Consider the following 12,931-nt stretch of genomic DNA (forward strand, 5'->3'; position numbering starts at 1 on the left):
GTGCCCACACCGGCGCGGACTCCCTCAGAGGAGCCCCAGCGTCATGCGGTGGATTTAGTAGAAGCCGCGGAGGACTTCTGCTCCTGGGAACTAGCCGTAGCAGGCATTCTTTTCCCTCTACCCTTACCTCTGGCGAGGAAGGAAGAGCCCCGGTCTCTTCTGGACTTAGGCGACCGAAAGGACTGCATCTGATATTGTGGTGTTTTCTTTTGCTGGGGGGGAACAAAAGGTAAAAAAATAGATTTACCCGCGGTAGCTGTGGAAACCAGGTCCGCGAGACCTTCCCCAAATAAAACCTCACCCTTGTAAGGTAAAACTTCCATATGTCTTTTTGAGTCGGCATCACCCGTCCATTGGCGGGTCCACAGGGCTCGCCTAGCAGAAATTGCCATGGCGTTGGCTCTCGAACCTAACAGCCCAACGTCTCTCGAAGCGTCTCTCATATATAAGACTGCGTCTTTAATGTGACCTAAGGTCAATAAAATGCTATCCCTATCTAGGGTATCAATGTCAGATGACAAGGTATCTGCCCAAGCTGCTACAGCGCTACAAACCCAAGCCGACGCTATTGCCGGTCTGAGCAAGGCACCCGTATGTGCATAAATTGATTTAAAGGTAGTTTCCTGTCTGCAATCAGCAGGATCCTTGAGGGCTGCCGTGTCTGGAGACGGTAACGCCACCTTCTTGGACATGCGCGTTAAAGCCTTGTCCACCCTGGGCGAGGATTCCCACCGAAACCTGTCCTGTGCAGGGAAAGGATACGCCATAAGAATTCTCTTGGGAATCTGCAGTTTCTTGTCTGGAGTTTCCCAAGCCTTTTCAAATAACGCGTTCAGCTCATGAGATGGGGGAAAGGTTACCTCAGGTTTCTTTTCCTTAAACATGCATACCCTCGTGTCAGGGACCGAGAGGTCATCTGTGATATGCAAAACATCTTTTATTGCAATAATCATATAATGAATACTTTTGGCCACCCTTGGGTGTAACCTCGCATCATCGTAGTCGACACTGGAGTCAGAATCCGTGTCAGTATCTGTGTCTGCTACTTGGGACAGGGGACGTTTCTGAGACCCTGGAGGGCCCTGTGATACAGCCAAAGCCATGGATTGACTCCCTGTCTTTTCTCTGGACTCTGCTTTGTCCATTCTCTTATGTAGTAAAGACACATTTGCATTTAAAACATTCCACATATCCAGCCAAACAGGTGTCGGCGTCGCCAACGGAGACACCACAATCATCTGCTCTACCTCCTCCTTAGATGAGCCTTCCGCTTCAGACATGCCGACACACACGTACCGACACCCCCACACACTCAGGGATATTTATCTATATGGAGATAGTCCCCCAATAAGGCCCTTTGAAGAGACAGAGAGAGTGTATGCCAGCACACACCCAGCGCCCCTGGACACTGGAATAAAATCCCAGTCAGTACAGCGCTTTTATAAATATACTCCCTGCGCCAATTAAATGTGCCCCCCTCTTTTTTGCCCTCTGTACTTGTGTTCAGCAGGGGAGAGTCCGGGGAGCCAGCTTCTCTGCAGCGTGCTGTGGAGAAAATGGCGCTGGTTAGTGCTGAGGAATCAAGCTCCGCCCATATACCGGCGGGCTTCGATCCCGCTCAAATCTTTATACTGGCGGGGGGTTTTGCAATATACTGCCTCCGCAGTATATATCTATGCCAGTGTCCCCAGTTAATAATTGCTGCCCAGAGCACCCCCCCTGTGCCCTGCACCCATACAGTGCCATCAGTGTGTGTGTGTGTGTTGGGAGCAATGGCGCGCAGCGGTACCGCTGCGCGTTACCTCATAGAAGATCAGAAGTCTTCTGCCGCCTTTGAAGTCTTCTATCTTCTCATACTCACCCGGCTTCTATCTTCCGGCTCTGTGAGGATGACGGCGGCGCGGCTCCGGGACGAACGGCGAGGGTGAGACCTGTGTTCCGACCCTCTGGAGCTAATGGTGTCCAGTAGCCTAAGAAGCAGAGCCTATCATTTAAGTAGGTCTGCTTCTCTCCCCTCAGTCCCACGATGCAGGGAGCCTGTTGCCAGCAGTGCTCCCTGAAAATAAAAAACCTAACAAAAAGTATTTTTTCAGAGAAACTCAGTAGAGCTCCCCTGCAGTGCACCCAGTCTCCTCTGGGCACAGGATCTGAGGTCTGGAGGAGGGGCATAGAGGGAGGAGCCAGTGCACACCCATCTAAAGTCTTTAGAGTGCCCATGTCTCCTGCGGAGCCCGTCTACACCCCATGGTTCTTACGGAGTCCCCAGCATCCTCTAGGACGTAAGAGAAACAAAACATAAGGAAAGATAGCGCTTGGAGTAAATAAAAAATCTTATGGTTCCAAAAGTAATACAATACAGTTACATACCTCCCAACTGTCCCGATTTTCGCGGGACAGTCCCGTTTTTTGGGGACTGTCCCGCTGTCCCACCCGCGGGCCACAGTGTCCCGCGGTGGGGGGGTCAGTTGGGAGGCTCTGTCAATCGCTGCTCTGCGTAGCAGAGCAGCGGTGAATAGACGCTGTGCGCAGCGCACAGCGTCTATTCAGTGGAGTCAGAGGGAGAGGGAGCATGCCAGCGGCTCACAGAGCGCTGGGCATGCCCCCTCAGTGACGAAAACGGGGCGTGGCTCGCGATTGCGGGTTCTCCCGCGAAGTCACGCCCCCTTTTCATAGGCCACATCCCCTCTTCGGGAGCGCGTGCGGCGAAGCAGCGCGAGTGTCCCGCTCCACAAAAGAACAAAGTTGGGAGGTATGCAGTTAATCTTTATTGAAAATACATAAATCTATATAAAGAAAAACAGTTTAACTATAATGACACATGGAGTAAATGTAACAGGGTGCATAAAGCCAGAGGTGCCGGATTTCATGTGAGAATGGCCAAATTTTTAAAGCGGCAATCATTTACAAGGCAAAACCAGATTGGTTTTGCCTTGTAAATGATTGCCGCTTTAAAAATATGGGCATTTTTGCAAGAAGTCCCGCACCTCCAGCTTCTCACACCCTATTAAATTTACCCCATAGTAGTTCCTAAAATATAAAATGAAGCATGGGGGGCATGGCTTGGCAGGCACTCTCAATCTCTCACACGTGTTTCATGCACTGCTGTCTAAGGCAGGCATTCCCAACCACGGTCCTCAAGGCACACCAACAGTGCAGGTTTTAGTGATATCCAGGCTCCAGCACAGGTGACTTAATTAGTAGCTCAGTTATTTTGATTTAACCATCTGTGCTGCAGCCTGGATATCACTAAAACCTGCATTGTTGGTGTGCCTTGAGGACCGTGGTTGAAAATGCCTGGTCTAAGGCCTTATAGTGTGGTTTTTAATATATCTTAGTAAAGTACATCAGTTATTATCTTTATTGGTACACAAGTGTATTTATGTATCTAAATATATATATATATATATATATATATATATATATATATATAAAATGACAAAGGCTGATCAAAATAAAAGTTCTATAAAAATAAAATATATCTTCTTATCATATTCTTTATTTTGTTCGGTAGCTGAGTGTTCTCTTCAATAGCAATAGCTATCTTGTACTCTGGCAACAACTATGTTATGGTTAAACCGAAAAGGCTATCTCAAGGCTATCACCTTCTAGTAGAACACACCACATTATAATATATATCACACAAGTATTACATTTATATTCATCTACTAAGACAAAGTACAATTCTGTAGAATACTTTATAATGTATATTTCCGTCTTACATCAGGAATTAAGGACTAGAGAGATGCTGTTATAGGTGGTACTCACGGAGCGATCGCTGCTTAAAATCTAAGCAATCTGACTAGATTGCTTAGATTTTAAGCAGCGATCGCTCCGTGTGTAGCCCCCACAGCGATAGCGATGCGCAGCCCTGTGCATCGCTATCGCTGGTGCTATGTTGGCCTGACATGCAGGCCAATCTAGCAGGTCGCTCATTTCACCCGCCGGGTGAAATGAGCTCCCCCCCCCCGTCTCCCCCCGCACGCTCAGCACACATTGCGCTGTGCTGAGCAGCGGGAGAGATGTGTGCTGAGCGAAGCGCTCAGCACACACCTCTCCCGCATCGGCCAGTGAGTACTGGCCTTTAGCTTGAATCAATATTTTAGTAAAAGATATACCAATAATAATTGTGGTCCGTTAATCATGAAAGTCCATTTAATATTTGATTTATGTGTATAAATAAGTAGAGACATATAGTGTATTTCTACTTTATGGTAGCCTGCTATATTGAATCAGTATATGAAAAACAAAGTCCTTACCAGAAAAGACTGGAGAAACAGGGATGCAGCCAGCCGCAATATTGCAATGTCCTGCAGAGCCAGTTGCAATGTCCTGCAGTGCTTAGAGCAGTATGTAATCAGCTGATATGTCACCTTGGCTGTCAAGTTCCACTGTGGGACTATGAAGCCCATAATCGCAGCTTGTTAACTACTAATGGAAGACGTAGACAATCCAAGTAATTAAGGTAGCCAGATATGTTAGAGCAGTGGGATGGGTCCTGAGCGGGAGCACTCATCTGCTATAGCCACTCGGGTCTCACATACTATGGAGTGGCAATGGTAGATTACTAACGCGTTTCAACATGCTTGCATGACTTTATCAAGTGACTTTATAAGTATTAAGGTCATAAACCACACAGAAGTTTATTGACAGACAGTAGCCACAGTATATAGCTGTTAAAGTATATTTAACAATGGTGTCAATGTACTCAGTCTTGGAGAGAGATAAAGTGGACGGAGATAAAGTACCAGCCAATCAGCTCCTAAATGTAATTTTTCCAACACGGCATGTAATATGGCAGCTGATTGGCTGGTACTTTGTCCACTTTATCTCTCTCCAAGGGTTTGTTATATAGACCTTATATCTTTTATCAATAGATACATTATATAATTATATTTTACATTAGCGTCATTTGTTCATTGTATTTTTTCTGCGTACTGTACATTTCCTATATCTTTAAAAATGTGGAAGTGTGGACTATACTCATACTTTAGTCCTGGCATCCATTATGTGATGTGAGTGGTTAATGTATATTTGAGGTTACTAGCAATTATTTTTGACTAGCTTGATATTGGGAGATGTATCACACCTCCCAATCTATTATTTCTGTCATTTCTATTAACTTCTATTTCTATTTCTTTTCTTTTTTTTTTAGAGGTTCACACAAGTAATACCATGGGTGCGCTGGGTGCAGGTATCGGAAGCGGAGTGGGAGCAGTAGCTACAGGTGGCATGATAAATGCTTCTGGTAACGGTTTTGAAACAAATACTCTCCAAGGACATGGGGGCCAATTTTTCGAATCTGGCATTAGAGGAGAGAGTAATATGGCTGGTTCTCTACCACCACCATACAAAGAAACCGGCACTGTGAGCATGGCCTACGTGGAGAACTACTTTGCTGAGGTAAGACATAAATGCATATTACTACACTCTTAATTCAAAAGGTACAACTATAGAACGAATGTAGGGTGATGGTATAGAATGGCTGGTGACCATTTGTCTGCCTGCTGGTCAAGTCTTTGGACTGGCATGTTTATCCCAAGCATGTGTGAATTATATTTCTTTACAAATGTATCTGCTGGAAGTATAGTCCAAGCATATGCTAGCCGTTCAGTAACAAAGTTATAGTGTCATTATTCCTGTACCCACACCAGTGTCAGAGTGGTCCCTCTATTTGTAGAGGTGAGCATTAACTTGTTTCTTATGAGAGCACAGGGTCAGACTGGCCCACAGGGGTACAGGGTAAACCACCGGTGGACCCATTACCTGAAGGCCCACGCCCTCCTCAGATTCCAAACTGTGCACTTTAATTATGCAATATACATATCTTACATTATACTGCACAGGACTACGGTATATTTTCTACAGTGTATTGCTGATATTAATCTGGTACATTATCATGCATGGACTAGTAGTATTTACTACATATATATCAATCAAGGGGCCCAGAAAATGCACTCTCTAACGGTTAGCTAAGCCCCTATGGTAGATGACTACAGACCCTCTGGAGGCTGGTAACCTCCCTAAGCATGGGCCCCTATCAGTGCATTCCCCCGGGTAAGCCATTCATGTCCCATGTGTGAGACCATATATGTACAGTATGTATATCTAGCTATATATTGTGCCACTAGACAGCAAAATAAAATAACAATACAATTACCCTCACCATTCACTCAATTTATCAGGGCCTACTTGCAGCACTTGGGGACAGGGCTGCCATCAGAAATGATGGGGCCCGGGACTGAGAAATAAAGCAGACCCTATGCCCTCCCACGCGCACACACAAACACACTGCCCCATTGCTCATTACCTCAGTGGCAGCATTGTGATGGGGACTGGGAGGCAGCAGTCGGGATTGGTGGGCAGCCACGCACGACACAGAGCTGAAGCTGTATTTTTACAGGCAGTTCCTGATTGGCCGCCGGTCCGTGAACTCCGATTGGCTCACGGCCGGCTCTGTAATAAGAATACCACCGCGCTCTGTCCCTCCATGGTTACATTCCGTTGCACAGGCAGGCAGCTGGCCTGGCCCCCCGATCCTGACTGCAACCACACGGGCCCCATCTCAGTCCAGGACTGGCTTCCCCACCGTCCCCCCTTGATGGTGGGCTTGCTTGGAGAACTCCGTTAGCTATCTTCTTTAATGATCTGCATGGTGAGGGACAGAGAACTTTGGCTAGAAATGACAGCCAGTTCCTGATTGCAAGAGCACTGGGGACATCCATACACAAACTAGCTGTTATTTATTCCTCTCTGGTGCAATTAAAACAAACAAAGACACTCCAAATTTTCCCTTTATGGGAAATATAAATAAACACAGCCACACAAAAAGTCCCCAATTTGTTAAGATAATCAAATGTCCACCACCAAGTGAATATTTATGGGGATGCCCCTTACAGGTTGTACTCACAAAATGCAGATTTCAATAGGCTCATCAGGTGTGTCTTTATGGCATTCTCCAGGCAAAACCTGGTTGAGTTTAGCCGGAGTCTCGGAGCTCTGGCCATCTTGCAAGCCATTACATCCAGCCCTATGTATGAGTGCCAGCCAGGACCCTATTGAAATACTGAAATTTCAAGAGTCCAAGTGACAGGTGACCATCAGAGTTCCAGTTTGCACAAAAGGGTTATTTAAAAAAAAGTTATGACGCCTATTAGTTGTTTATTGCATAAGTGATACAGAATAATTATATTATCAGCTGCATTTACTAGGAAATGGTATGATTTGTATTATTTTAGAAAGCAGAATCTTATGCCAATGAAGATGAGAGTCGCCCATCAAATGATTGTCTTCTTATATACGATAATGAAGGCATTGGAAGCCCAGCTGGTTCTGTAGGGTGCTGCAGTTTTATTGCCGATGACTTGGATGATGCCTTCTTGGATACATTGGGACCAAAATTTAAAACACTGGCAGAAATCTGCATAGGTTCAGAGATCGATCCTATTTCAAGTGGTGATGAGCCAAGATTATTTGCTAATGTTCCAATAGTAGAAACTGATACAAATTATATGTTTGATGATTCTAGCTTGACTGTTTATGGAAACCAATCTATACCTATTAGCAGTTCTACACATGTAACTAGCAGCTCTTTTTCATCTGCCAACCTTCAACCAGCTAGGCCTGTGTCAGAAACTTTCATTCCAGGCAATTTAGTTGTATCTGCCAACCTTCAACCAGCTAGGCCTGTATCAGAAGCTTTCATTCCAGGCAATGTAGTTGTAACTGAGACTTACACAACTTCTGGGGGTACTATGAGACCGGTAGTACGTAGTGTAGAGCCCAGCATGCCAACTAATATCCTGGTAACAGAACGGATGGTTGAATCAGCCTCTGCACCACATGCAGTATTTTCCAACATACCTGATGGATCCAATGTCATTGTGACAGAGAGGGTGGTCCGCCCAGCATCTGGCATTCAAAACATTATAGAATTGCCAAATATGTCAAATTTTTCAGATGGGTCTAATGTTGTACTAAGAGAAAGAGTCGTTGCACCCAGAGATTCAAGGCTGTCTAATACATTCAACATTGCAGATTTAGGTGATGCACAGAATGTTATGGTCACTGAAAGGTTGATACAGCCAGTGTCCAATGTTCAAGGAAATTTAACCATTCGTCCTGAGATGGGTAGTTCTCAAAATATATATGTAACAGAAAAAACTGTACGGTCTGGTCCAGCCGTAAAAACGCATATGTTGAGTGCAGAACCTTTGCTAACACAATCGGTAGGCTCCACTTCTCCAAGTCTAACCCGCAGCACTGTCACAAAGTACAGCACAGTCCAATATACTAAACAATAAATGTCTCAATCCTCTAGAAATAGACTCCAATTAACTGTATAGGAATCCATTAATCATTGCACAAACCAGTAAATAGTAACATATTCAGACATATTTGGGATTACTCACTAACATGGTTCAGGGAAGACCCAACTGGGTTTCGCTGCTTGTTTAAGACCACTTGTATTTAAGGCCCAGAATCTGGCCACTTTAGTGACCAGAATTATTTTTATTTTGTTTCATCAGAGGGGTATTTAAGGGTGAGCAGCTAAGTGTGCAGGCAATTGGGAAGTGGGAATACCACATTTGGGAAAAAATGGTTGAGATCAGTGGTGGCTCCAGGTGTGGAGCTGCAGCGCAGTCCAAGATTCAAATAGGGGAGCCACATCAATTGCCACCCCAAACACTGGCAAACATCGCTGATGGTACTCACTGGCAGTTGCGGTGGCTCCCCTATTTGATTTTGGACTGCGCAGCAGCCCCACTGCCGCCACTGGTTGACACAATAAAGGAGAAACTAAAAACAAAAACATTACAATGTAGTATGAGCAATTGTGCTGACAATGGAACTGGAAATATGAGGGTCAATGAAGGTGCAAAGATTCCTAGTTACACCTGTGTTCCATCATAGAATACGTAGCTGTCAGTGAATTTAGTCTGCCATAACCAGCATTAGGAATGTCTTTATATTTGTTTCTGTTACTATACAACAATTTGTACTCTGATTTTATTCATGTTGGCCAAAGTGTTTAGAGATCCCAAACGCTATTAAAGTTATGTAATATATGTAAATTAAAATTGTGATACTGTGCTGTAAATATAAATAAAGGTCCCATTTGATAGATCACTGATAACACTTTGGATTCACATTAACTACATGACCTAAGTTATTGCATTGTATATCTTATTTCAACAAGAACGGCAGCAGTGTTAATAAGGATACTTGGTGTTTGTTCAGAAAATAAAATTACAACTGTCAATTACTGTGTATAACAAATATTCCTTTTGGTATAATTTCTTTCATTAATACATAATTGCTCTTTCCAATTCAGAAATTGTAAATTAGGGGAGCACAGATGGTGTAATGTTTAGCGTTACTGCCTCCACTGAGTGTTTGGTTTAATTTCCACCACATCCCCATGCTTGCGTGGCTTTCCCGCGGCTACTCCGGTTTCCTCCCACATTCCAAAAATATACTAGTAGGCTAATTGGCTCCCAATAAAAAAAATTAACCCCAGTGTGTAAGTATGTGTACATGTGATGGGGAACATAGACTGTAAGCTCCACTGGGGCAGGGACTGAATATGTGTGCGTTATATAAATAACTGGTAATAAATTAGGTCAATTTTTATTTTGGTAGTGGTGCTGTCGAAAATGTTGTAGTTTGTTTTTAGAGGCACATTGAACTCTCTGTGGCTGGTCATCACCATGATGTCTGACTGTGCACATTTCCTTTCAGTATGGTGGGAAATCTTTGCTCATTTTCCTTTGTGACTCCATTGTTTGCAAGCAAAAATTAGCAAAAATATTGGTTTTGTGACCGATACAGAAGCACTCTGAATGCATCGGTAGGAACTGAACCAGACACACACACCCAGACCAATGCCATTATAGAACTAAAACTCCTAAAGGTTTCCCGTAAATGGAATATTAGTATTTAAATATTAAATGAGTGTCAGCTTTTAGCCACTAGAGCAGGCCTGGCCAACCTGTGACTCTCCAGCTGTTGTAAAACTACAAGTCCCATCATGCTTTGCAACCGTTTTGCTATTAGAGAATGCTAAAACTGTGGCAGGGCATGCTGGGATGTGTAGTTTCACAACATCTGGAGAGCCACAGGTTGGCCAGGCCTGCACTAGAGAATACAATCTTACTTAAGTCATGACACCATTTAGAGAAAAATCCCAAAGATGAGTAAATGATTAGGGCTGAGGCTGAGATTACTACAACTCATTAAAAATGCTGCAACTCTGGCCATTTGTAAAGTTGCAACTATTACATGATGATGCATGCAGGTCTGCAACGTTAGTGTGTGTACTAAGTCACCAGTACTTACACCCATTTTTAAGACATTTGTTTTACTTGTGAAATACACATAAAATCTAAAACTGTAAAAAAAAAAATACACAGTATACCACCCTCCTTCTTTTTAAAACACACACACACACACACACACACACACACACACACACACACACACAATATATGCACGGGCAACAAAGAAAGCACATATAGATGCTCTTTAGTGGTGGAGATCATCATCATAGTGTATTTGCACATCCACACAATTCATGTTGGGCACACATACTGTATACTATATGTGTCTCTGTGCTGGTCTACATCTGTTCTTAATTACACCAACAGCCCCTAAGTTACTATACTCGGCCTACTTTAGTCTGTCCCTTCCTTCTCCCATTCCACCTCTCCATCCTCAACTTCACACAAATCGGCAGGTCACATAGGTGTTTGGTGGAGTGATTTATGCATATAACCCTACAGAGTCTGACATAGGTCTCACCCCCAGAGTGTTTCTTTATGCACACATATGATAGGGTTTGTTATATTATATCTCTGGTGAGAATATCATTAGGCTAACATTAAATATGTTGACATGTTCATAATGTCAACACTGATCATGTTGACGATGATGTAATGTCGACAATGTATTCTTACTACGATTCTATCACTAACCCTAATGGCAACAGTGAGGCTAACCCTTAACCTAACCCTAATGGTAACCCTTACCATTAAGCTAACCTTTAACCTAACTCTAATGGTATCCTGAACCCTAACAGTAACCCTAAGCATAAGGCTAAACCTTATGGTATCCCTAACCCTAATGATAACCCTTACCATAATGCTAACACTTATATTGACCCTAATGGTAACCCTAACCATAACGCTAACCTTAACACTGACCTTAATGCAAATGTTGACATTTTGACCATGTCAACATTTTAACCATGTTGACACTATGGGGAATATTCAAATGTTTGAAAAGTCAGTTGGGTGTCTGTTTTTTCCTATCTAATACACTGGAAAAAAACAGACACCCAACTGACTTTTCAAACATTTGAATTCCCCCCAATGAATGTTGACATTGTGGTGTGATATAATGAATATCGACATTGCCACTGACAACCTGGTGACTGCAGCCTCTATGAAGTGTTACAGAGCTGTAATCAAGATTTTGTCTTTGTAAACAGAGCTGTAATTTTCATATAAGCACAAGAGTTATTGTGGTGCCCTAAACAGGATATAGTCTGGTAATCTTCAACTGTTATAGCATTACACTGAAAACATGCATGGAGCTGTGATTTAAATATAGGTGTAGATTCATAGGTTGTCTCTTACTCATTAACATTGATGTCTCTACCTTGCTAGGAGGGGTTTCATAGCCCACCTCTTACCCCTAACTAGCAGGTTGACTGTGGTTCCTGAAATTATCTACATGCAGATCCCATGATTATTTATTGCACTGCAGTGGGTGTGAGGGAAGGTGTTGAATGTACCTGACACGGTAGGCATGCCAGCTTGATGGGCTATACTTTAATTGATGACATATTACAGAGCCCAGCATTCTGCCAGTTAGGGTAGAGAAGCTTATGTGACTGCTTCCAGAAGTCAGACTTTCCTTTTACAAACCTCTGGTGGTGGTCTAGTGATAAACAGCAGTTATTTGCTTTTCTTTTTCTTTATACTCCAAGGCATGTACATATTTATTAAGTAGGTAACTAATGCTTGTTAGATTAAGCCTACAATAACAGTGTTAGGGGATTTCATTATAGTTGGTCTAGTGCTCACAATACATTTACATTTGGGTGTATTGGCATTGTAAATAGAAATTAAAAAAATTGTAATATACAAAAAAAAAAGATTTTCTTCACATTTTCTTCAACCTCAGGCATGCTTTACTATAGATTATGTTTTCGGTAGTCTGAGTCTTCCTGATTTATTTTTATATAAAAGCAATAGATTATATGTGATATATGTCTGTTATTTTATGCGGCTTACTCAATAGTACAAATGTAATAGTCTGCGGGTTGTAGAAAGTGCCGGTGTTTCATCAATTTAGCCACAAGATAAAAAGTCACACGTTTTTTCATGGCTAACTCAAACCGGTTTTGCCTTTAAAGAAATTGACGCTTAAATCTGGCAGCTAAATCCCTAAAACATTGGCAATTTTCACAACCTGCAGGCTATTACATTTGGAGCAATATGTGTTTAAATGTGAAGCCAACCAACCTAATGCTCTGTCTGTTGTTTCAGTTTGGGACTTTTGGGGATTTTTTTAACTAGAACCCTATATGCCTCACAATACTAAACACTTTCAAATACCCCATAATGATACAGTGGTCTATTTACTAAGCCTTGGAGAGAGATAAAGTACCAACCAACCAGCTCCTGTCATTTTTCAAACACAGCCTGTAACACAGCAGTTTGGAGCTGATTTGCTTTGGGGTCTATTCATGAAACAGTGAACAGAGTGGAGAAGTGAGCCTGTGGAGAAGTTGCTCCATACAACTGTATAGTATGTAAATTAGAAATTTTACTTCAATGCTGGTTGCCATGGGTGATTTCTCCACTGGCTCACTTCTCCACCTTTTTCACTGCTTCATGAATAGACCCCTTTCATCTTTCTCCACTTTATC

At 42.9% G+C, this 12,931-nt stretch overlaps 1 protein-coding gene across 1 annotated transcript in view; it reads left to right on the forward strand.

Moving 5' to 3' along the window:
* Window positions 1-8,300, forward strand: part of LOC134929647 (desmoglein-3-like) — a 67,745-nt gene extending 59,445 nt beyond the window's left edge. The window contains 3 exon segments of the mRNA XM_063925227.1: window positions 5,153-5,400; window positions 7,236-7,563; window positions 7,645-8,300. Of these exon segments, the coding sequence (XP_063781297.1) occupies window positions 5,153-5,400; window positions 7,236-7,563; window positions 7,645-8,300 (1,232 nt within the window).
* The last annotated feature ends 4,631 nt before the right edge of the window (window positions 8,301-12,931 follow it).

The sequence above is a fragment of the Pseudophryne corroboree genome, chromosome 5 (genome assembly GCF_028390025.1).
Source record: "Pseudophryne corroboree isolate aPseCor3 chromosome 5, aPseCor3.hap2, whole genome shotgun sequence".
In the NCBI taxonomy this organism is placed as follows: Eukaryota; Metazoa; Chordata; class Amphibia; order Anura; family Myobatrachidae; genus Pseudophryne; species Pseudophryne corroboree.